This window comes from Portunus trituberculatus, chromosome 45, assembly GCF_017591435.1.
Source record: "Portunus trituberculatus isolate SZX2019 chromosome 45, ASM1759143v1, whole genome shotgun sequence".
NCBI lineage: Eukaryota > Metazoa > Arthropoda > Malacostraca > Decapoda > Portunidae > Portunus > Portunus trituberculatus.
The window spans coordinates 3,191,976-3,217,479 of NC_059299.1; the positions used below are offsets into that span (position 1 = coordinate 3,191,976).

General features: G+C 40.8%; 1 protein-coding gene across 3 annotated transcripts in view; it reads right to left on the reverse strand.

Moving 5' to 3' along the window:
• Positions 1 to 25,504, reverse strand: part of LOC123519516 (diacylglycerol kinase eta-like) — a 62,874-nt gene that overhangs the window by 8,815 nt on the left and 28,555 nt on the right. For all 3 annotated transcript variants that reach the window (XM_045280873.1, XM_045280872.1, XM_045280874.1), the window contains 13 exons: positions 19,181 to 19,288; positions 18,542 to 18,644; positions 17,973 to 18,109; positions 6,960 to 7,051; positions 6,156 to 6,286; positions 5,163 to 5,331; positions 3,920 to 4,022; positions 3,476 to 3,621; positions 3,123 to 3,287; positions 2,660 to 2,891; positions 2,441 to 2,539; positions 2,049 to 2,255; positions 645 to 1,920 (listed from right to left, as the gene is read on the reverse strand). In XM_045280873.1, the coding sequence (XP_045136808.1) occupies positions 645 to 1,920; positions 2,049 to 2,255; positions 2,441 to 2,539; positions 2,660 to 2,891; positions 3,123 to 3,287; positions 3,476 to 3,621; positions 3,920 to 4,022; positions 5,163 to 5,331; positions 6,156 to 6,286; positions 6,960 to 7,051; positions 17,973 to 18,109; positions 18,542 to 18,644; positions 19,181 to 19,288 (2,968 nt within the window). The remainder of the gene's footprint in view (positions 1 to 644; positions 1,921 to 2,048; positions 2,256 to 2,440; positions 2,540 to 2,659; positions 2,892 to 3,122; positions 3,288 to 3,475; positions 3,622 to 3,919; positions 4,023 to 5,162; positions 5,332 to 6,155; positions 6,287 to 6,959; positions 7,052 to 17,972; positions 18,110 to 18,541; positions 18,645 to 19,180; positions 19,289 to 25,504) is intronic.

Here is a 25,504-nt window from a genome sequence, read left to right on the forward strand (position 1 = left end):
GCAAAAAGAGAGATGCTTGGAAGGAAAAACCCAGAGTGCAACAAAAGTAGTGTGAGAAGCATTGTCTGCAACAGAAGGCAGTGGTGTTGACTTAAGGAAAGACACCATGCTTGAATAAATGCAACTTGAAGCCCATTTGTGAGCTCAAGAAAGTATTCGACTTGTGAAGAATTTTGTTCCATTAATATATAATTCTATAAATCAAAGTACATTATTTGCATTTCATACTGAATTCTTTTAGAAATTATTCCATTTCCCAGCTCCAAGCCATAGAGACTGTAAGAGTCCGTGTAAATGGTTATAAGTCTGTATCTTGTCAATGATGAGGTGAGCAAATGATGAAAGCATGCGAAAACTATCCAAAAAAAAAAAAAAACTGATGTGGTACTATGACTATCAATGCATTATCAATATACTTCTAAATTATATATCACAATATACTATTTATAGATAATTTATCTATATCAACATTACTATTTAACAGTTCAAAATTCTGAATCATTGGAACTCTAACCAACTTGCTGGAATTATATCTTGTATTTTAACACTGTAAAAAGCAAATTTAAAATAACTTACTTTTTATACAACTCATGCATAACACACTTCAGTACTATCAACAATAAAGGCTTACGCATAATCCTCACCTTTCTCTTCCTCCTCCATCTCGTCCTCAGTCACAGCCTCAGCTCCCTCCACAATGCGCTCCATTGGTGGGTCGCCACTGCTGCCCATCACTGCCTCTAACTCCTCCTCTGGGATATCAGGTACTTCCTCCTCAGCCAAAGGAACCTCTTGGATGCTTGGCTCTACAGCAGCGGCAGCATCCTCTCCCATTGGTTCCTCCCGTCTCAGAGCCACTTTTTGCTCCTCATCTGCTGCACTCACCAACTCCACTTCATCTGATTTTATAGGAGCTGCCTCTGCTGCCTCCTCTTCATGTTTTTCTTTCTCCTTTTCTTCCTCTTCCTCTTCTTGTGTGGAAGTATCTTCTTTAATAAGAACTGTCTCTTCCTCTTCCTTTTCTTTGATGGAAAGTGCATCTGCCTCCTCTTCCTTCTGTGTAGCACCCTGAACTTCCTCTTCCACTTCTCTTGATGTTTCATCTAGTGCACTAGAGTCAGCCTCTGGGGTGCTATTGTCCTCACAGTTTTCACCCAAGGCACCATCACCTGTCTGTGCTTCCTTTACAGTTTCATCAGCATCATCACTTTCCTGCCCTTCAGTCTTCTCTTTCTGCTCCTCTTCCTGCAGCTCATCATGTTCATCTGACTCACCAGCAGTACTTCCACTGTCCTCTATTTGGTCTCTATCCTCCATTTCACTCTTTGTCTCTGAATGTTCCACATCCTCATCAATGGTAAATGACTTGTCCAAAAGACTCGGTAAGGATTCTCGTCTTTCCTCGATAGGTTTCTCCTCAAACATGTACGGTTCATCTTCACACACATCCATGAGGTTGTCTGTTGAGGATTGAATTCTAACTTCAATGCCTTCCAGAGAGATGGCACTTTTTTCATGAACAAAGCTCCCATCCACCATACTGCTTTTTCTTGACAGATCTGCAAACTCACTAGGCACAGGAATGTTAACTGGAAAATCAAACTCAGTGTGACTGTCTCTCCGCTGGTCTGGCAAAGGTGACAGCATCTGAAAGTTAAGTCCAAGTGAATCTGTAGCACCATTGTCACCTGGAGCCCCTGGTGGGTGGAGCAGCATTGCAGGCTGACCAGTGGGTGGTTGGTGACTCAGGCTTAGGTGTGGGAGATGTAGCGGATGGGTGGATGGCACACTTGGTATGGGGGAGACAGGGGGAAGTGGAAAGTTTGTTGTGATTGATGATACAAATACTGGTTTGGTGCCTGGCATGGGTGAGGGACAGGGAGACGCCTCTGTGGATGACCCATCAATGGTTGGGAGGACCTGCATAGAGAAAAAGATCATTCTGTTACAGATTGATATACTACATGAATTAAATATTTACAAATATGATTCCCAGACTACTAAAATTATTAACACCACCACAATATCATAAAGCATATGAAGCACACCTGTAGAGCTGACATATCTACTCCATGCTTATCACTTTGGCCAATGTCATCAGAGGGCTGGAGGAGTATGGTGGGAGGAGGCAGTCTAATGGGGGTCTGCTCATTCTGATCATCCACGGCCTTTTCAGTGTGTTCAATTATTTCTCGCACAGCTTTCTTCAGACTGTTGGCCCGGGACATGAGGGCATCTCTTTCAATGAAGTGTTTCTGCAATGATATGACCCACTGATGTTGCTTTGCATTGCTGATAGATGCACATTCTGGTAAACAGCCCTTAATTTTCTCATATTACATACATACATGACTACATAGCTAACATCATAACCTACATGTACTGCTTTAGCCAATACTTACAGCTAGATATATGCTATGAAACTGTTAGATATTCTTACCTTTTTTGTTCTTTTCTTTTGCTGATTACTTATATTCTTACTGTCTTTATATGAGCCTCCCTTTTCAATGGGATCAAGGTCAATACTAGTGTCCGGACTCTGTATGGAACAAAGAATGAACTATTCAAGGGTATGTTATTAAAGGTAATCATTAAAAAAAAAAAAAAAACACACAGCTCCAAATTACATCTACATTTATCTGGCATGTCTGACACTCACCTCCTCCATGACAGAAGACTCCTCGGCAGTGGTGGTGCTGATTGACGACATGGAGGCCACACTCTCTTCATGCAGGGCTCGCAGCAGCAAGTCCAGCTTGTCATTTAGCACAGTGCACTTGGCAGACAGGGAGTCCTCTTGGGTGTCCACACTGCCCTCAGTGGTGTGGGACGCCTCACCCCAGCTCCTGCCAACCTTCACCGTGAGGGCCTTGATTGTCTCACACAGCACCCTGGGGAATAGTGGTGTCTTTACTGTCAAGCTCTATTTGTCATGTGTCATCTGATGTAAATGTTATGAATGGACATTATCATTACATTCTTTAATATACAATGCAACTGTCTGCTTGCTGAAGTATAATCTGTAAGGTATGTAATATAGGAATATACATATCCTTAACAACATATGATAAAAAAAATCATTCCACTCCTTATATAATGAAGAGCATGATCAACTGACTCACTTGGCCGATGCAATGACTTCCGAGTGTTGGTCAGACTGGAGCAGTGTTGCAAGATGTGTCGCTACAGAGTCCTCATACTGAGCCACCTGGGAGTGTAGAGTTTCTATTTCCAACTTTGGCTGTGCTGGCAGTGGTACATGGCTGACATAGCTCATTATGCTCCACCTGCAATGAAAGCAACACATGAAGAAATGAACCATAATAATGTAAAACAAACTATAATGAGAGAGTAAAGTTTTCAGAAGAATTTGTAGACAATTTTTGTAAGGCCACACAAATCACAAGGACCCATCACAATATAGAGAATGTAAATAGTACTATGCTGTGGCTAACAGTGATCTATGGACCCTCACCTGTCAAGCATCTTGGTGGTGGCTCTCTCATATCTCTCCAAGGTCTGGGGTAAATGTGTGTCGTCATCACAGGCTGAACCCCAGCCAAGTACCCGCGCCAGGTCGTTCCCTGTCCCAAGAGGCAACACTCCGATTTGGCACTGATTCTGTCAACGAGGAAGTGAAAGAAAATTGTAACTAACATCAGGTTTTTCTGCTTCAGGAATGCCATACGACTCCCTTGTTGCAGTGCCTTGATATCACTCCATCAATCTATCATTTTATTGTTAAGTGTTTCTCCTTTTTTTGTTAGTTTTGACGATTCTCTCTCTCTCTCTCTCTCTCTCTCTCTCTCTCTCCGCTACCTTACAGACATAAGCAACCATCAAATAAACAGGCGTTTCTCAACATTACACAACCTTTGGCCAGCCACTCTACATTGCACATAAAAAAAAGGAAACTAACCGTCATATGCAATTTATCAATCTCCGACAAGACCCATCCCACCGACCCATCTCCGCTGCATATCAGTATCCTGAATGGATTGAAGCACTTGAAGAGCCGTAACCTGAGAGTAAACAGATGCAAAGTTATAGACACAGATCATGATATCCAGTAAATCTCATTAGAAACATGAATTAGTGTGCACATGGAGAGACTGATAAATGTATTCCTCAATCATAAGTTAGTACGATTCCATAAAAAATGTCATTAAATTTGCTGGAGATATTCTTTGCAAAAAAAAAACACCAGATATAGAAACAAAGATATAAGAGATAATGAGCACTGGGACAAATTAAGTTCAACATATCACACTTCACAAATTCATTAATGGCTTAATTTTTGTCCCTCGTTCATGCCGACTATTTTCAAGGGCAACAGGAAGAATCAACCAAGTTCTAAATATAAATTTCTCCTGTTGGTAATGCACAAACCTTGTTAACATGGCACTAGAATAACAGAAGCACCCTTAAAAATCCATGAAACTACAACTAGGGGCATTTGAAAATAGTGGAGATGAGGTACAGAAATGTTTCAGAATATGGGCCTAACTACCTTCATCAGTAACCCTATTTCCATTACATTACCAAACAAGATACATTCAGCTTGAAAAAAAAGACAATTAATTAGTACCACAAGGGGGAGCACCACTTTATCCGTGGCTTATGGTACACTTCCTCCCCTCGTGTCCTGTTCACCACGCTCAGTTTAACCATCATCAATAACCCCATTTCCTCCACCAAACAAGAGGGAGTATTTAGGTCAAAAATATGATTAATCAATATTGGCAGCAAAATAGCCAGCCCTAAGAAGTGGGTTACGGGTTCACTCAATTAGACAGCTTATGGACAAAATAATAAAAGTGTGTATAAAATAATGATATAGTCTCTTCTCTTAAAAACTCTCTAATTCCCCACTTTCCATTAGCAGTAAAAGGAATGCATTACACAAGGAAGTAATGTGGATGAACAATATATACGAGCAAAAAGAAAATATCATAATTCAGTATCAAAGAATATGACATTATATACAATTAAACTGCAAGTAGAAAAAAAGAAAAACAGTAAACCATCAAAACTTTAAAATCCAATCATGAAAGTTAGAAATTAAATAAAGCCATAAATCACAACAGCAAACATTCACTTGACGAAGAAAATCAATGTAGCTAGGTGTTATTGGCAAGCCAGCAGAACCTGTGGCCACTCACCCCAGCACTGGGCCTCCGTGCATCAGGTCAAACACTTGTGCCGGATTGAGGAGCTGCTTGAAGCGACGCAGGAACCGGACCCCCTGGTTGTCCCCGCTCTTACTGTTCACAAACACCAAGAGGGGAGAGCAACCCTGGGGTCTGGTGGCCTCCCAAGACTCATCTGTTCCTGAAAGCCAAGCACACCAGCTCTTCATTTCTCTCTCACTAACCATGATCATCATCTATTCCTACTTACTACTCCCTCTTGCTCACACATTCTTACTTCCTTCTTACTTACAATCCTGCTGCATAATATACTGAATTATTCTTTCATTCCATCAATCAGTCACTCATTGTAGTGAATCCTTGCTCAAAGTAACTCATATTCTTATCAATCTTAATAGAATTTTGTGGATTATTTTTGTGACACTACATGAAATCAAGTATATGTCTGATAACTCATAATGACTTTTTTTTACCTTTATGAACAGAAAACATTAATAGATACAACAAGCAAGGACTACTGGTAATTCAAATGGTACTAAAAGTGAGGGGGGAAAAGTGCAATCTAATGTATGAGAGACAGCAGTGTAGATACAGCATGGAGGACTACATTCTGAAACACTTGTACCTTATCCTGACAACCTTCAACAGGCTTTGGTGACATTACCAAGGTTCTCGGCGGCATTTTCATGATTCCAGAAAGTTTAACCCCTTCATTACTTGGATGTAATTTATCTTGATTTCTAGGTATGATTAGACAATTTCATTTGTATTAGGAAGAGTCTAGTGAGGTCAAAAAGATTAATGGCCAAAGTCTTTATTATTTTAAAATTCACGTAAGTTTCTGAAGCTGTATAAAATCGCCATGAAAACGCGGCATGGTACTGAAGGGGTTAATAAGGTTTCTGTCCCATTAATGAGCAAGAAAAACATGAGAACCCAACTAAATAACTCATCTTTACAAGTCCCAAAGTGTTTCAAAATGCATGTGAGTCACAAGGGTCAGACCTATGGTGGAGAGGACAATGGGCGGAACAATGGAGATGCGACAGGGACCAAGAGGACAGCGGGTGGGGTGGAGAGGACGACAGGCCGTGTGAACCATTGAGCGGCACCACAGACACCTCCAGTCCTGTAGCCTGTGGAGGGGGGAGGGAGAGGCAGGTGTTACTGGTGTTACTGGTGTTATTGGTAGTCTTGGGGAAGCTAAACACACCCACTGACAGTTAAGAGGGTCACTCAAACTTAGAAGCGTCTCGTCTTCTTCCATTGGGGGGAGGGGAGTGCTGTGTGTGACGGGGATGCTATGAATGAATGTGTTAGCTCTGTCTTTATTATGTGGCATTAGATCTGATTCCATGACTGATTCCTGACTGTTAGAGACACTCAGCTCACTCTCACTCGACTGCTTCACTGTCTTGTTTCTCCTTTCTTTTTATGGAACAGGGGAAGCTGGCCAAGAGCAACAAAAAAGAAAAGAAAAGCCCCACTTGATTGCCAGTTCCCTAAAAGGTTAAGAGAGTCAGCCTAAAATTTGAAACAACCTAGGAGAGAATGCTCAGCTCTGAACTGTTGTGTCTATTTCTATCTATTCCCTTGTGTATGACTATATTTCACTTCAAGAATCAATTAAATTAATCTTAACCTACTCTGGCTAAACATTAATATTTGCTGTGAATTCGTAAGTGCTTCATTTCCCTGCTTTCAGACTTGCATATCATCCCTAAGCTCTGACACAATTAATATACACAAGAGCTTCCCGTGCTTCTTAAAGGTGTATTACCGCGTTCTGACCAGCCTCACCAGCCCTACCTGAGCACAGAGCCGCAGGTCTTTTCGCACACCGCACACTTGGCAGACACAGGCAGGTTCCCCTCCAGCCATTGGTGCGGCATTGCTAAGTTCTGTGGAGAGAAAAACAAGGGTAAGACCTGAGAGAGAGAGAGAGAGAGAGAGAGAGAGAGAGAGAGAGAGAGAGAGAGAGAGAGAGAGAGTAGTGCGTGCTGCTTTAATCTGGCCAGACAATGCAAACGTAGTAGGGAAAACTGATGTAGAGTGAGTGTTTCCTCCCCCTCCTTCGCCTTTAAGAGACACTAAGTTGGTGAGTTCTGCTGTTTACCGCCCTGTAAAGGCAGACTGCACCACTACACAACACAGCACAGCACAGCACAGCGCGTACTTCCGCCACCTTAGGAAAATGAAATGTGGCAAACGTTCTCCGTGTAAGGAAATTAAACGTGCAAAATTTCTTCCATTGACTTGTGAAGGGTGGCGGCAACTGGGTCACCAATCAACAACAAGAAAGGAGTGACGGAAGAAATAAACACATAGAGAAATCAAGAAAGAGAGAAAAAATGAAGAAAACGAACGAGAGAAAGAAGTAACTAGAAGGAACATAAAGAAATCAAGAAAGAGAGAAGAAAGGAAGAAAACGAACGAGAGAAAGAAGTAAGTTATAAGACAGAAGGAAATAAATACATAAAGAAATAAAAAAGGAGAGAAAAAAGGAAGAAACGAACGATAGAAAAGAAAAAAAGCAGTTAGAAAGAAAGAAATGCTTAAAGAAACCGAGAGAGAAAGAAGGAAAAATACGAAGGAGAGAACAAGTAGATAGAAAAGAAATAAGACAAAGAAACCATGAAAGAGAGAAAGAAGGAAGAAAACAAAGGAGAGAGAGAGAGAGAGAGAGAGAGAGAGAGAGAGAGAGAGAGAGAGAGAGAGAGAGAGAGAGAGAGAGAGAGAAAGAAGAAGATAGAAAATAAATAATGCATAAAGAAACCAAAAGAGAAAAAGAAGGAAGAAAACGAAACAGAGAAAGAAAGAGAGAAGTAGATAGAAGAAAACGGGATCCATTTCAGTCTAATCATTTGCTTCCTCCTCCGGGTTGCTCATCTTACCCGAAACTTCCACTATGTAAACTCAATAAACTTCTGAAACACCCTGTACGAACACCGACCGCAAAGACAAACAGACAGACAGACACACACACACACACACCTAACGAACAAACGCACGTGGTCAAAGGAGCATATAAAAATACTACGACCAGATATAATAATGATAAAAAAAAAGGGAAAAAAAGAAGAATTGAACTAAACGATTACCAATGGGAGTGAATGCCAAACACTTCCCTAAACAAAAATAATTAGAAGTGCAAGGCCAAGTTTTTAATGAAGAAAGTCGGCGCAGCGAAGTGTGATGAGTGGCAGAGGGCAGGAAACGGGAAAGAAAACGGGAAACAGGAAGCCAGTAGGGAAGTGAGGTGAACAGAGAAAAATGTAGGAGTGTAAAGGAAGATAAACGCGCAAGGAACTGTGGGTACAAAATAATTCACTCTTGTTTTAAAATCTGAGGTATATTTCTCTTGTTTCAGTTCCCTCACGTTAGTCTAACAAAGCATATCTCACTGCCACTGTCAAGGTTAATAGGTTAGGATTCACCACGACTATTTTCCATGGCCACAGGAAGAAAAAAGGCAAAAATAAAACAATGCAGGGAAAAGAAGGGGAAAAATAGGAAAGAAGGAACGAAATAAAAAAAAATTAGCGAGATTTTCAAGTGTTTTTCCAGTTAATAATGTAGAAATCTTGTCAATCTGCTTCTAGAACCATAAAAACATTAAAACTCGTGTAAATTTAAACAAACTCTCTTGAAAATCACTAGCGAAATTTTCTAGTGTTTTTCCAGTTAATGTAGAAATCTTGTCAATCTGCCTCTAAAACCTTAAAAATCCCTTAAAGAAAAAAAAAAAAAACACGTGTAAACTTAAACAAATCCTCTTGAAAATAGCGGAGGTGAAAAAATAAGAGAGAAGGAACGAAATGAAGAAAAAAAATGAAACAAAACACTAGCGAAATTTTCAAGTGTGTTTTTCCAGTTAATAATGTAGAAATCTTGTCAATCTGCCTCTAGAACCGTAAAAATTCCTTAAAACTCGAGTAAACTTAAACAAACCCTCTTCAAAATAGGGAAGGTGAAGCACAGAAGCGTTGAAGAATACGACATTTAACTCCTTCAGTATCATGACGTATTTTCTTATTCATTCTGGTTACTATTGGTGATTTTATACAGCTTCAGAAACTTATATGGGGATTGAATAGTGAAGTCTCTGTCCATTAATTTTCTGACCTTCATAGACCCTTCCTAATGTCAATAAAATCCAAAATGTGAAGACTAGAATAATGAAAATTGACCATTAATCTTCTGACCTCCATAGACCCTTCCTAATGTCAACAAAATAGTCTAATCATACCCAAAACTCATGGTAAAAATGCGTCTCAGTACTGAAGGACTTAAATCGATGAATCCCACGACTGACGTTCAATAGGATAACCAAAAGTGTGTTAATATGTTAGAAAAGCTTGTTTGTCCCACAGATGATGCAGGACGTTATTGAAGTCTCTCCCTTTCCCTTTCCCTCTCTCTGGTGGCGTGCGTGCTACAGACAGGCGACGGCAAGCCAATTACTCCATCAGAGGAAGACCCGAGCTGGCAGGATTGCGGCCAGTCACACGGAAAATACTGAGCAAGGGAGATAAAAGTGTAAAGGATGTATAGCTTTCACCTTCTGCTGAGCTACACGGGAGGAAGGGAAGGGAAAGGAAGGGAAGGGAAAGAGGGAAGGAAGGTAGGGAGGGAGGAAGGGAGAGATGGGTGGAAGGAGGGAGTTATCGTTAAAAGGAATCATAGCACGGTTGATTAGAGAGAGAGAGAGAGAGAGAGAGAGAGAGAGAGAGAGAGAGAGAGAGAGAGAGAGAGAGAGAGAGAGAGAGAGAGAGAGAGAGAGAGAGAGAGAGAGAGAGAGAATATCACGAAGGAAAACCTGAACTAAACTGATACGAATTATTATTACGTTGTGTGCAAGTCTCGCCTGACGAAGGAAAGGCTCACACAAAGAGAGAAACAAGCACTTAGGTTAAAAAGAAGGACGTAGTTAACCCCTTCAATACTGGGACACATTTTTACCATTAGATTTCTGTACGATTAGACCATTTTATTGACATTGGGAAGGGTCTATGGAGGGTAGAAGATTAACAGCCACAGTCTACACTATTTTAATCCTCGCACATAAGCTCTGAATCTGCACAAAATCATCAAACAGTAAGTGGAATGAATATGGAAACGCGTCATGGTACGTAAGTGGCTAACTTGGATAAAAGAGAGCAGAACACACACAGATAAGCACAGGGACGCAGAAACATCACTTCCAAAAACAAATTACCACTAACTGTCACACAAACACAAACTTTCGCCTCGTAATCTTGCAAACTTCACGACGAGAACTTGGAAAAAGAGTAAAATAAGATAAAGCAAGTAAAAAAAGAAGGGGAAAACTAAGAAAGAAGGAACGAAATGAAGAAAAAAAAAAAATAAAAAACAAAAGGAAAAAAATAGGAAAGAAGGAACGAAATGAAGAAAAAAGCAAAATAAAACGAAACAATAGGAAAAAAATAAGAAAGAAGGAACGGAATGAAGGAAAAAAGCAAAATAAAACAAAACAAGTAAAAGAAGGAAAAAAGTAGGAGAGAAGGAATGAAATGAAATCGTGAAGTAAAAAAAAGAGAAAAGGGTGAAAAATTAAGAAATTGTGAAGCAAAAGAGAGAAAAGGGGAAAATAGAGACCGTGAAGTGAAAAAGAGAAAAAAGGAAAAATAAAAAAAAAATGCTGGAGGATGTGCGGACATTATAATTTTAAATGAGAAAGTTACACATAAGGAAAGAAAAACAGAGGAAGGAAACAGGAAAATTAAAGAAGAAAAAAGAAAGTAGAGAGAAACGAACTGCAGACATTAATATACTTGATACCAAATAAAGTAAAAAGGAAAAATAAAAAAAAAAAATATAAACATGACGAGAGAGAAAAAAGAAAGAAAGAAAGAAAGACATCAGAATAACAAAAGAAGATAAAAGATTTGTAAATGAAGTGAAATAAAAACAAGACAAACAAAAATAAAAAAAAAAACGCTCCTATTAAGATCTCGTTAAGGAGGAAATGTAAGAATAAAATACAATGGAAAGAAATAAAAAAGACAAGAAATAGAAAACAAAACACTAAAAAAGGAAGAATGAAAGAAAACAAACACGAGACTTGAAAGAAATGAGGAAAAGAGAGAGAGAGAGAGAGAGAGAGAGAGAGAGAGAGAGAGAGAGAGAGAGAGAGAGAGAGAGAGAGAGAGAGAGAGAGAGAGAGAGAGAAAATAAACAAAAGATGCCATGCAAACATTCCCAAAACGAAACGAAAATAGACAAACAACGTAAACAAATAAACAAATGAACAAACACAAGTAAAAACAAACAAACAAACAAACAAACCATTCCCCTCCTTCACCCCCCCCAACCACCCCCTGGGAAACTCTGACCCACTAGAAAAAAAAAAATAAAAATGTAAATTAAATAAAATAAGCCCAAACGCATTTTTTTGCCACAAACTCGCCAAAAAAAAGTAAAAAAAAAACATTTTCCCACAATCTCGTAAAAAAAAAGCCCAACCGCATTTTTTTCCCACAATCTCATTAAAAAGTAGAAAAAAAGAAAAGAAAAGAAAAAGCCGAGACGTATCTTCCCACAATCTCGTAAAAAAGGTATAAAAAGACGTATTTTCCCACAATCTCGTAAAAAGTAAAAAGTAAAAAAAGCTCAGACGCATTTTTCCCACAATCTCGTAGAAAAAGTAAAAAAAAAAGGAAAAAAAAGAACGTGTGTACTTCCCACAATCTTGTAAAAAAAGTAAAAGAAAAAAAAGCCCAGACGCATTTTTTAACAATCTCGTAAAAAAAAAGAAAAAAACACGTATTTTCCCACAATCTCGAAAAAAAAATAGAAAAAAAATCTTCCGTATTTTTCCACAACCTCGTAAAAAGAAAGTAAAAAAAAAATAGACGCATTTTTTCCCACAATCGTAAAAAAAGTTAAAAAAACCCTATTTTCCCAATCACGTAAAAAATGTAAAACAAAAAAGTAAAAAAAAAGCGCATTTTTCCCACAATCGTAAAAAAAGTAAAAAAAAAAAAAATCCCACAATCGTAAAAAAAAAAAAAACCTGATGTATTTTCCCACAATCTCGTAAAAAAATAAAGATAAATAAAAAAACATCCCAAACGGAAACACAATCTCGCACCTTTTAGCGGATTGAACAAGAGGGACATGGAACACCACATCCCCCGACAGAGTACAGCGGAGTGGTCTGTGTGTCTGTGTGTCTCGCCTAAAGTGGAGTGTTCCAACCGAGTATCGACCGAACTGCCATGGCCCACTTACCTGCCGGGGGGTGGTGAGGGTGCTGTGGGGGAGAGGAGAGGGAGGTGAAGGTACGTGCGAGCAGGAGGAGGAGGAGGAGGAGGAGGAGGAGGAGGAGGAGGAGGAGGAGGAGGAGGAGGAGGAGGAGGAGGAGGAGGAGGAGGAGGACTGGGAGAAGGGGAAGAAACTACAGCATAAAAAAACATAAAAAGGTAAACGTGAATGTATTACGTAACAGACCAGGGAGGAAACTGGAGTGAAGTAAGGTAAGACAAGGGCAAGGTGTGTGTGTGTGTGTTTGTGTGTGTGTGTGTGTGTGTGTGTGTGTGTGTGTGTGTGTGTGTGTGTGTGTGTGTGTGTGTGTGTGTGTATGTGTGTGTGTGTGTAGGGGGAGGGTGTACTGGTGAGAGGAGAGACTTTCTATGACATGCGCCAGTGACAGAGAGGCTGGACGGACAGAAGGAAGAAAGGAAGGAAGGAGGGAAGGATCAAAGATAGGCGGGTTAAGATGAAAGCCACTTGAGAAGGAGGAGGAGGAGGAGGAGGAGGAGGAGGAGGAGGAGGAGGAGTAAATGATACGAAATAAAGACGATAGAAATACAACTACAAGAACAACAACAACAACACAGCAGAGAGGAAAGAAGGAAAGAAAAAAGAAAGAAGAGAGAAAGGAAAGGGAAGAAAACTACAAATGAAGCAGACTGGAACAACGAGAGAGAGAGAGAGAGAGAGAGAGAGAGAGAGAGAGAGAGAGAGAGAGAGAGAGAGAGAGAGAGAGAGAGAGAGAGAGAATATTCAACCCTTTCCTATCATCTTTGTCCACTTCTGCCTAACCTAACCTAACCAAAGTAAAGGGGAACAAATGACTAGATGAGAGAGAGGTCCAGATATCCATCTCTCTCTCTCTCTCTCTCTCTCTCTCTCTCCTGCCTTACGCAACGAATTCAGCTTGAAGGAAGGCACATCGGCTTTAAGCTTTACCCCCAAAACGTGCCCTCAACATCCCCCCCCCCCACAGAGCCGCCGCCCAGCACCATTGTCCTCTTGCATTCGTCCCATCCCCTCCTCCCATGCCACCCCCTCAGCCCCTCCCCTCTCTCTTTTTCCTCGCCCACTACGTCATGGTGAAGAATGATGGGGAAAATTTGCGCAGGTTATGGTTTTCCGTGTGTGTGTGTGTGTGTGTGTGTGTGTGTGTGTGTGTGTGTGTGTGTGTGTGTGTGTGTGTGTGTGTGTGTGTGTGTGTGTGTGTGTGTGTGTGTGTGTGTGTTAGTCTTCGTTTAATTAAAGTTGCATTTTCGAATACGTTATGTGGTTCATCTTGTAAGCTGATGAGATAAAGAAAACGTAAATAACAACAAGCCATAACAGACCTAAACACACAAGACACAAACACAACAAAAGAAAAAAAAAAAAAAAAAACACAAGCAAAACACGAGAAATAAACGTACGAAATCAACAAAACAAACAAGAAAGAGAGAGAGAAAAATAACAATAACAATATAAACACCCTTTCAACTAACAAAAGATAACAAAACAACCCTCCACCACCACCACCACCACCACCACCACCGAAACAACAACACGCGTCACTACTCGAACTCACAAAAGACGGCAGTGAAACGAAGGTCCGTAAACGATTTCACCTTTAACCCCTTCAGTACTGGGAAGCATTTTTACCTTGAGTTTTCTGTACCATTAGACCATTTTATTGACATTAGGAAAGGTCTATGGAGCGCAGAAAATAAATAGCCACAGTCTTCACTAATTTTAATCCCCCACACAAGTTTCTAAAGCTGTATATAATCACCACATAGTAAGCAGAATAAAAATGGAAATGTGTCATGGTACTGAAGGGGTTAAGACAACATTGCTGGGTGACCTTATATCATTCTCTGCTCCTTGTCGGTTAATGCTATTGCTGGTTAGGCGGGAGGGGGATGCGGGGGAAGGACGGGAGAGAAGGAGGAAGCGAGGGATGAAGGAAACATGAGGAAAATGCGAAGGAGAATGAAAGAATAGCGGAAAGAAAAGGATTGAGGAAGTGACGTAGGATAATACGACAGGACTGGGAGAGAGAGAGAGAGAGAGAGAGAGAGAGAGAGAGAGAGAGAGAGAGAGAGAGAGAGAGAGAGAGAAACCAGTGTAGTGTATCAGTGTATGCAAAATCTTAAAAGCGAATCATGAGCCGTCTTCCTCTCCCTCCTCCCCACCCCTCGTCACCCACCACCTGCCGAGGTAATGACCAGCACCCATTACACCCATTACAAGCACGCCAAGGTAATGTGGGGGAGGGGGGATGTCAGCATGTATACCCCCCTCCTACTCTCTCTCTCTCTCTCTCTCTCTCTCTCAACGACAACCACGACCACACTCAACCCACCACGACTCGACCTAACCTTCCATTTCTCCTCCTCCTCCTCCTCCTCCCTCTCTCCTCTTTCGAACAATGCCGCGGTAGGACGAGAGTTTGAGAGGATGTGGAGGAATCTGAATCTCTCTCTCTCTCTCTCTCTCTCTCTCTCTCTCTCTCTCTCTCTCTGTTATTCTTCCTTGCCTTGTTCTTGGTGTTACTGTTCTTGTTCTTGCTCTCTCTCTCTCTCTCTCTCTCTCTCTCTCTCTCTCTCTCTCTCTCAGCCTGCCATATATTCGTCCTTGGTTCAATGCAGCCATTACTGAGGGATGAACCGGCCCGTCCCACAACGTCCCACAATGCACCACAATGCCGCTGACGGGGTGGTGGTGGTTCCCTCAAGCCCCTCACACTGTCCTTGGGTCCTTTGGTCTTCTATTGTCCTACTGTCCTTGGCTCCTGTACGTGATCCTGATACTTTTCATGTTCTTGTCCTTTGTTGAAATGTTTCCTTGTGACGTGTAGGTTTGGTTACTTGGTTAGTGTGTGTGTGTGTGTGTGTGTGTGTGTGTGTGTGTGTGTGTGTGTGTGTGTGTGTGTGTGTGTGTGTGTGTGTGTGTGTGTGTGTGTTTTCGTCACATTTATTGTTTTTCTTCTCCCTCCTTTTATTTCTACTTTTCTTCTTCTCATTACTGCTACTACTACTACTACTACTACTGCTACCATACTATCATCATCACCATTACCATTATTATTTACATTACTGCTCTTCTTTCTCTTATTTTCCATGACGTCATTATTTTTTTCCTTCCCTTCCCTTTCTGATGAGGTCAATAATATCTCCTCGTAGTCCTGCTTTTCTTGGGCGCTTTATGACCTCATTGTTGCGACGCATTGAATCACTGTTAATATAATCCTTTCTCCTTTCAGTTCAGGCACGATTCAATGCCATTCCTCGTCTGCTCATGACGCTAATACCTTTTCCTTTGACTGCGCGCGATGCCAAACCATTCCTCGCCTTGTCAAGCTAATCTCCTTCTTAGCCACAGTGCGATTCAATTCCTTTCTTTACCTTTCAGTGTTTTACGTAATTTCACTTCCTTTTGTTATCGAGATCCCTTAGTTATGTGTTCTTTGACGCTAATTCCAGTTTTATTAGTTATTTTTAGTTTGGAATTCAATGACATGCTTAGATTTTTATTAATTTTACGCAATATTCCGTTCCGTGATTCTATATCCTTCACTAATAGACAAAATTTCTCCTTCTCCTGTTTCTATAGTGATTCAAGCCTTTTCTCTTTCTCAGTTTGCTAGTCTTCTGCTTCTGAGTTATTTGTGATTCTGTCTCTCCCTAATAGCTAAAATTTCTCCATTCTGCTTTTATAGTGAGTGAAGCCTTTTTTTTTTTTCTTTCTCCCAGTTTGTTAGTCTTTTGTTTCAGAGTGATTCGTGATTGTTTATCTTTCACTAATAGCCAAAATTCTCTCTTCTCCTGTTTCTGTAGTGATTCAAGTCTTTTTTCTCAGTTTGTTAGTCTCTGTTTTTGTGCGATTCGTGATTCTGTCTCTCCCTAATAGCTAAAATTTCTCCCTTCTTCTGCTTCTATAATAATTGAAGTTTTTTTTTTCAGTTTGTTAGTCTCTGTTTTTTGCGATTCGTGATTCTGTCTCTCCCTAATAGCTAAAAGTTCTCCCTTCCCCTGCTTTTATTGCAATTCAAGCCTTCCTTTTCCCAGTTTGTTAGTCTTTTGTTTCAGTGTTACTTGTGACTCTTTGTCTCGTATTCCCAAACACTTTTGCGCTTCACCTCCACTATTTCAAAAGGCTTTACTTAAATTCACATGAGTTTTTAAGGTTGTTTTTAAGGTTCTAGAGACAGATAAACAAGATTTCTACATTATTAACTGTCGAAACGCTCTCGAAAACCTGGCTAATCATCTCTACAGCCTTGGAAAATAATTGTGAGAGTATAAAGCGTTTTTAAGGAAGCGTTTATGGTTCTCGAGGCAGATTGACAAGATTTCTACATTATTAACTGGAAAAACACTTGAAAACCCGGCTACTCATCTCTGTGGCCTTGGAAAATAGTCGTGGTGAGAGTGCAAAGCAAAGAGTTTTTGAGTACGGGCCTTTGTCTTCCCCCAATGGTCATAATCTCTCTCCTCCTATCTCTAGAATGATGCAAGTCTTCGTTTTTCCAGTTAGCCATCTCCTCCAAGACCGCAGAATCCATTAACCTTTTCCTGAACTCTTACGAAATCTTACTCAGTGCTACAATAAATCTTTTCCCTAAACGTACATTTCTTTTTCCGTTTTCTATTCACAGTCTTTTTTCCAGTGAGTCATCTCTCTCAACAACGGAATTATTTAACCTTTCCTGAACCTTGTCCTTTCCCTTGTTATTCTGCGCATTACATAAACCATTCCCTTCCTGATAAACAATTTTACTCCACCGCAGCTTAATCCCGTCTATACTGGGACACATTTTTACCTTGAGATTTGTGTACGATTAGACCATTTCATTGACATTTGAGGTCTATGGAGGTCAGAAGATTAATGGCAGCAGTCTTCACTATTTTAATCCCCCACATAAGTTTCTGAAGCTGTATAAAATCACGAAATACTAAGCAGAATGAATATGGAAACGCGTCATGGTACTGAAGGGGTCAACTGGAACCTCTAACCATCGAATTCTGCTTTATTTTTAACTAACAAAACGCAGAGATGGTTCAAGATTCTCCTCGTATATTTGTGCTATCTAAAAATCACTCGCACTTCTCAAAACTCAGTGTCGTATCAAAGTGTCATTATCGTACGCATCTACAATTATGAAATTGTTTTGTTTAACCAATTGTAAAGGGATAATAAAAATGTTTCAAAATGTTTCAAATGTTTCAAATGTTATTCGCAAACACCTCCATTAATTTCAAAAAGGCTAGGTGGATTTTTAAGTGAGTTTTTAAGGTTCTACTGACAGATTAACAGGATTTCTATATTTAATGAAGACAAAAGGATGAAAAAAAATGCTGCTTCTAACTTTGAACTTGAGAGAGAGAGAGAGAGAGAGAGAGAGAGAGAGAGAGAGAGAGAGAGAGAGAGAGAGAGAGAGAGAGAGAGAGAGAGAGTCAGAGTCACGGGGCGGAGACGGTAGGGTGAAAGTTAAAAATGCTCGTGTTATTGTTACCGAAGAGGAGGAGGAGGAGGAGGAGGAGGAGGAGGAAGGAAGAGGCTACTCACCCCATCCTCGTCTTCTATAATGTCTTTTCCCACCGAGGCGAGGGTTGTCCACTTACAATTGTTGATCGCCTTGGCTGCACATCGCTTGTGTGTCTTGAACTTACACACCTCGCAGCTCAGCCCGTGGGAGGTGACGCCTGCGAGAGAGAGAGAGAGAGAGAGAGAGAGAGAGAGAGAGAGAGAGAGAGAGAGAGAGAGAGAGAGAGAGAGAGAGAGAGAGAGAGAGAGAGAGAGAGAGAGAGAGAGAGAGAGATTAATACAGTGAACACAATAAATGTCAAAATAATGAAACCTTATACTACTCATTACATTAGATTAGGTTAGATTCGATTCGATTACAAGTATTTACCCATTTTCATAAACTTCCAAAACATTCAACGATTTTTTCCAGCCTTGACTAATGCAATACCTTCTCTGTCTGTGACTTCTATTCCCTTTACCCTCAACAACTATCATTCTACTCTTCACCGTCTACATTCTACATCAACTTGTCCCCAATGAACCGGACAAGAGAGGCGAGGGAGCGCACCACCACCACCACCACCACCAAACTTCACGAACAGTCTTACCTGAGAGGGCCTCGCGACACACATTGCAGTAGGTGGGGCGGGCGTGCGAGGTGGCGTACCAGTTGTGTTGCCCTGACAGTAACGAGTGGACCTGCTCCGTGCCCTGTGGATCAGCAAATAATAAGAAGGTTAGGATAAGTTAGCAGAACATGGAGTTTGAGGGTTTTTTTATGTCTAAGGGAAAAACTGGCTAAGGGCAATATAAAGCGAAGAAAAAGGCCCACTAAGTTGCCAGTCCCCTTGCAGATCAAGAGAATTGGCCAAAAAAAGGGGGAAAATGTCTGTATGTAGATCATTTTCGAGATATGAAGAATTATACAGAAATTTTTAAGGTTTTCAATACAAGTTTTTCCTTTTCTAACCCTTTCAGTACTGGGACACATTATAATTTGAGATTTGTGTACGATTAGACTATTTCATTTGCATCAAGAAACATCTATGGAGAGCAAAAGAATAATGGCTGGAGTCTTCACTATTTTAATCCCAAAATATGTTTCTGAAGCTGTATAAAATCACCAAACAGTAAGCAGAGTCAATATGAAAACATCTTGGTAGTGGAGGAGGTTAACATTTGATTCTCTGAGATATGCACAACACCATTAGTTCACTACACAGCGCCTTTCCCTCCCCTTGGCTCACCTCATAGTAGTGTGTGGTGGTGTTTGCAGACTTCAGGGCAGCTATCCACTCTTCCATCTCTCGCCGTGTCTCCGCCGCCAACACCAGGCTCCGGAAGGGGGTGATGCACTGCGAACACACACACAAACACACATTAGGTAATAATATTGTACGGATACATATCTTTATTCTTAAGCCTACGCTATATATATACCCTACGACTCAGAAATAACACGGACATACAGACAGACACACGCACAGATTTACACCTACACATCAGGTTATGTACGTATATTGTTGCTTAGGCCTACTGTGTATACGATGATGTACACACACACACACACACACACACACACACACACACACACACACACACACACACACACACACACACACACACACACACATGTTCGCAAGGCTTACTGTGTACCTACTGACACTGACACGAGCGAGAGAGAGAGAGAGAGAGAGAGAGAGAGAGAGAGAGAGAGAGAGAGAGAGAGAGAGAGAGAGAGAGAGAGAGAGAGAGAGAGAGAGAGAGAGAGAGAAGAGAAGGAACTGACACACAATTTCCTCTACCAAAGTCGGCCCATTGATGAACTACAATTGCAGGAAAGAAGGAAATAACACACTGAAGCCACAACGATATTCGAGGAAAGACTTGGAACACCAGAAAGGAAAACGAGAAGTAATGTTGACGAAGCGAGGGGAGAGAAGGGAAGTGAGGGGAGAAAGAGAAAGAGAGATGGGAATAACGAGATGGGGACAGAGGGGTGAGGAAGCTTACGAGAGTTAAGGGGAGTTTTAAAGAAGGGGAAAGGAGGAAGAGGAAAAGAATAATTGAGGTTTGAAGGGAAAGGTTAAGATAAAATATGAAAGGTTATGAAAGAAGGAGAGAGAGAGAGAGAGAGAGAGAGAGAGAGAGAGAGAGAGAGAGAGAGAGAGAGAGAGAGAGAGAGAGAGAGAGAGAGAGAGAGAGAGAGAGAGAGAGAGAGAGAGAGATTTATGAAAGGAGAAGAGGCTTATAAAAGTGAAGGAAAGGAAGAAAAGGAAGGAAGCGGTAAAAAAAAAAATGCGAGTTTAAAGAGAAAAGGATAAAAAAAAAGGGAAGAGGAAAAGACAAGAAAATAATAAAAATAAACACGAGAACTTGAGAATAACTGGAACCTGAAGAAAACAAAAAAAAAGCGGAAAAATACAGAAAAAGGAAAACCGTAGAAAAGACAAAAACAAAAATAGTAGACACAGAAAACGTAAACCGAACCACACCAAAAATATACCAAGTTTTTTTTTCAAGATGGACGTCACATTTCTAATTCACATTTCCTTATCCGCACATAATATATTCATTGGGGAGAGTGAGGTGGCGTGTATCTCCCCCACAAACCCCCATGGCTTTCTCCCTTCTCCCACTTACCCGCAGCCTTCACCCTCCCCTTCTCCGCTCCTCCTTCCATTATTCCTCAGACGAGACTGTTTAGTTATTGTTAATCTTTTTACCGTAATGTTGGTGAGTGTTTGGCGTGTCTGGCGTCTGCTTGGAACCTCGCATTCACGCTTTGTTCTCTCCTAAGGACATCAAAGCCACGTGTGTAAGTTTAGAGGCAGAAGCAAGAGGAGGAACTACTTGTAAGATAGTTTGGGTGTGTCAAGAGAGGAGTGTAGGTGGAGAGAATGCTCGAAATAGACGTAACCAGCAGAAGGAGACATGAGGACTTCGTTTATGATAGAATGATAGAAGAATGAATGAGATGAAAGACTGAGGTGGTTTGTGTGTGTCAGGAGAGGAGTGTGTGGAGAGAATGCTGGAAATAAATGTAACCAGCAGGAGACATTGAGGACTTTGAAGTTTATGATAGAATGGTAGAAGAAAGACTGTAACTGGAAAAGACTGGAATGGTTTGTGTGTGTCAGATGAGTGTGTGGAGAGAATGCTGGAAATAAACGTAACCAGCAAGAACACATGAGGACTTACTGGTTTGTAGATAGAAAAAAGACATATAATTGGAGAGACTAAGATGGTTTGGGTGTCAAGAGAGAAGAGTGTACAGAACAGGATGCTGGAAATAGTGTAACCAGCGGAAGGAAAGAGGAGGAATTGCAGGTTTATGATAGAACAAAGACTACTTGTAAATTTGTAAACTTTGGAACTCCCTGTATTTCTGTATTTCCAACTTCCTATGACTTGACTTCATTACAAGGGAGGCTTCAAGGCATTTATCCCTATCTTTTGGCTAACTCTATCAGACCAGTAAGAGGGCTGGTAACTAAGTGGGCCTTTTCTTAATTTCTATTGCCCTTGGACGGCTTTCACCTCTTACATAAAAAAAATATGATTGAATAGTTTGGAAATAGAGAGACAAGTGACGAGGAGTAAGATGAAAGATGCTACAGAAAAAAAAAGAAGATTAGTAAAAGTTTATGAGAGAAAAAAACACTTATAATTGGTGTGAGTGAAATTTTTTGGAAATATAGAGAAGTGACGAGAAGTATGTAGGAAGAAGAATGCTGGAAATGGATAAACTAAGGAAGAAAGAAGACTAGTAAAGGTTTAAGAGAAAAGAAAGCCTTACAACAGGTGAGCCACATGTTTTGGAATATATAAAGAGAAGTGACGAGGAGTATGTAGAAAGAAGGATGGTACAAATGGATTAACTAGAGAAAAAGAAGACCAGTAAAGGTTTTTGAGGGAAGAAACACTTATAACTGGTGAGACTGACATGTTTTGGAATATATAAAAAAGAAGAATAATGAAAAAAAAAAATGCTGCAAATGAATAAACTAGAGAAAAACATGACCAGTAAAGGTTTATGAGAGAAGAAACACTTATAACTGGTGAGACTGGCATGTTTTGGATATACAAAGAGAAGAGGAGAAGAATATGTAGGAAAAAGGATGCTGGAAACGGATCAACCTAACAAAAGAGAGGAAGAATTCAGGTTTACGATTAAAAAAAAAAAAGAACTTACTATTACATTTACTATTACGTACGATTAGAAAAAAAATAGTGTGGCATTTACTATTACGTCACTTCATTCACTATCATTACCGAGAGAGAGAGAGAGAGAGAGAGAGAGAGAGAGAGAGAGAGAGAGAGAGAGAGAGAGAGAGAGATTTGCCACCGCCCCAACAAAGCAATGCATTAAGTTACGGTTACTAATGAAAAGGTAATGACAGCGCAGGTAAGGAAACAGACATTAATTAGGGCCAGATCTCTCTCTCTCTCTCTCTCTCTCTCTCTGTACGTATACACCACGAGAGCGAGAGAGAGAGAGAGAGAGAGAGAGAGAGAGAGAGAGAGAGAGAGAGAGAGAGAGAGAGAGAGAGAGAGAGAGAGAGAACACATATTCATAAGACCTTAACCTTGACAATGGGTGCCCTCCTCCTCCTCCTCCTCCTCCTCCTCCTCCTCCTCCTCCTCCACCTCGTGACTGAAGCACGTGCAGGGACAAATAGAGTAATGATCATATCAGGAAGTGCTAATGGGAAAGAGAAGGCGCCTGAGAATAACACGGACACGAAACGGACTGGAGGAGGAGGAGGAGGAGGAGGAGGAGGAGGAGGAGGAGGAGGAGGAGGAGGAGGAACAGGAACAGGAACAGGAGAAGGAGAAGGAGGAGGAGGAGGAGGAGGAGGAGGAGGAGATGGTGGTGGATGAGGAGAAGAAGGAGGAGAAGAAGAAGAAGAAGAAGAAGAAGAAGAAGAAGAAGAAGAAGAAGAAGAAGAAGAGGAGGAGGAGGAGGAGGAGGAGGAGAGAAGAGAGAGAGAGAGAGAGAGAGAGAGAGAGAGAGAGAGAGAGAGAGAGAGAGAGAGAGAGAGAGAGAGAGAGAGAGAGAGAGAGAGAGAGAGAACGAAAACGAAAGAAAACGAAAACGAAAAAGAAAACGAAGAAGATGACGACGACAAAAAAAGCTACACCGTAAAATAGACAAAAAACCTAAAAAAAAAAAAATTGAGAAAAAAAAAGAAAATGAGCAAAAATGGCGCCAGTCACAAACGTGTATATAGACAGAGGATCCTTTCCTGGCGCATCCTACACGAGGTGGTGAGAGGGCGTTTGTTATCCTAAGGCCTCTCTGCGTCACACCTCGCCCTCCCTCCCTCCAGCTGGCCCGCCCTTCAGTAAAAACGGCATCCCAAGGGCACTGAGACACGGAGAGAGAGAGAGAGAGAGAGAGAGAGAGAGAGAGAGAGAGAGAGAGAGAGAGAGAGAGAGAGGAGAAAGCAATGTTAAGTCTTTTCTCTCTCTCTTTCTCTCTCTGGTGTCTCAGTGCCCTTGGGAAGAGAGAGAGAGAGAGAGAGAGAGAGAGAGAGAGAGAGAGAGAGAGAGAGAGAGAGACAACGTTGAGAGAGACAACGTTGCTTTCTCCTACCCCTTATCTCTCTCTCTCTCTCTCTTATTTCTCATTTTATCTCTTACTTTTTTATATTTATCATCTTTCTTCTTTATTTTCCCTCTAGTTCTATTTATTTTCTCTCATGTGAACACACTTTCTTCGTCTCTACTCCATTTTCTCTCTCACTTTCTTTTAAAACCTTCGCCTCTCTTACTAATCCCTTTCTCTTTTGTTTCTCTCATTTTTTTTCCGTTCTCTATTGATCCACGTGTCACTTTTTTTCCCTTCCAAGTTCCTTTCACACACCCCGTTTTCTTTTTAGCTCACCGGTGAATCACGCGCGTCATTCTCTCTATGTATAGCTTTTAGAAGTGTCGTTTTCCTTCACTGGTGCGTCTGTTTGCATTTCCCGGGGTCCGTTTTCTGCGCAAGTCATTTTTCAGGGTAATCTTCCTTCCTCGTACGTGACTTTCCTGCGGTCCATTTTCTTTGAGGTGTTACTTATTAGCCTCGTTTTCTGCGTGCATGATGGTTAGTAGTTCCGTTTTCTATAAATGGTGTGTTTTTTTTAGGTATTTCTTAAGTGGATAAGATTTTTTCCCTTTTTCTGCTTCGTTAATCTCTAAGTACCATGACGCGTTTCCATATTCTTTCTGCTTACTATTAGGTGATTTTATACAGCTTCAGACACTTATGTGGGGGATTTAAATAGTGAAGACTGCGGCCATTAATCTTCTGACCTCCACAGACCCTTCCTAATGTCAATAAACTGGTCTAATTGTACACAAATCTAAAGGTAAATGTGTCCCAGTACTGAAGGGGTTAATACCATCACTGCACCTTTTTATGTGTGTTTCTCTTAATTGGATTCTTCTTTCTTGCATCGTTAATGTTATCACTTAATTTACGACGTCAATTAATCTCCAATGTAAATTCCTTGACGTCATTACTTCTCTTGATCTAGTGACGTAATTTAAAGTCTTCAACGTAGCATTTCCTAACTTTCTTCTTACATATAATTCTTCTTCTTTACTACGCGTGCTATTTAAATTTAATTATCTGTCTATTTATTTACTTGTCTTTTTTTAACGTGTGGGAAGGACAAAAAAGGGGAAAAAAGTCAGTTATATTCCTTTAAAGTGCTTTCCTGCTAACATTTCACACAATAATGCATCTTTTTTTCCTAATTAATCTTCTATAGTAAATACCAACACGACTTGCTAAATAAAAAGGTGAATAAATAAAAGAAAAGAAAAGAAAAGAAACAACTACCTCCACACTCCAATGAAAAATAATAATAAAAAACATCATTTCCCATAATTTCTGTTCACATAGTCACTCTTTTTTTTTTTTTCTTATTTATTCACACATTATCTTTTTCTCAACTCTTTCCTACTCCGGGGAGATGGACAGCGTCAGTTCCCCGGTAAGCACGGCCGTTTCCTGGAACACACGAAAACAGGGCGAGGTGGAACCCGAGAAGAGAGCTGCGGGAAACACTTTGAGTCACACCGGGCAGTGAGTGAGCAGGGGAGTGGGGGAGTGGCATAGATGAAGTGAAAGGGTAAGGTGAGTCAGTCAGTCAGTTAGCCAGTCAAGTTTGTGGGTGAGTAGGTGGGTAGTGAGTTCATAAGTCAGTCAGTTGGTCATTCATTCATTCATTTATTCATTCATTCAGTCAGTCAGTCAGTCAGTCAGTCAGTTTGTTAGTCAGACAGTTCGCTCGCTTTTTGTCAATTAGTGAATGAATAAATGACCAAGACAGTTGAAGCATTACCTAACCAGCCCACAAGTCACTCAAACTATCAAAACACCCACATGAGAGAGACAAGAAAGACCACCATGGACTCCTAAATAAGTCCTGAAAAACTCAACCAACCAGACAATAAATAAAACCCATCCCATCAATTCATTCCCATCCCATCAAACACACATCCCCTACGAGAGTCAATTCACCAGTGGGTCCATCAGCCTCACCTTTAACCTTTTGACCTTTCCTCGGCCCGTG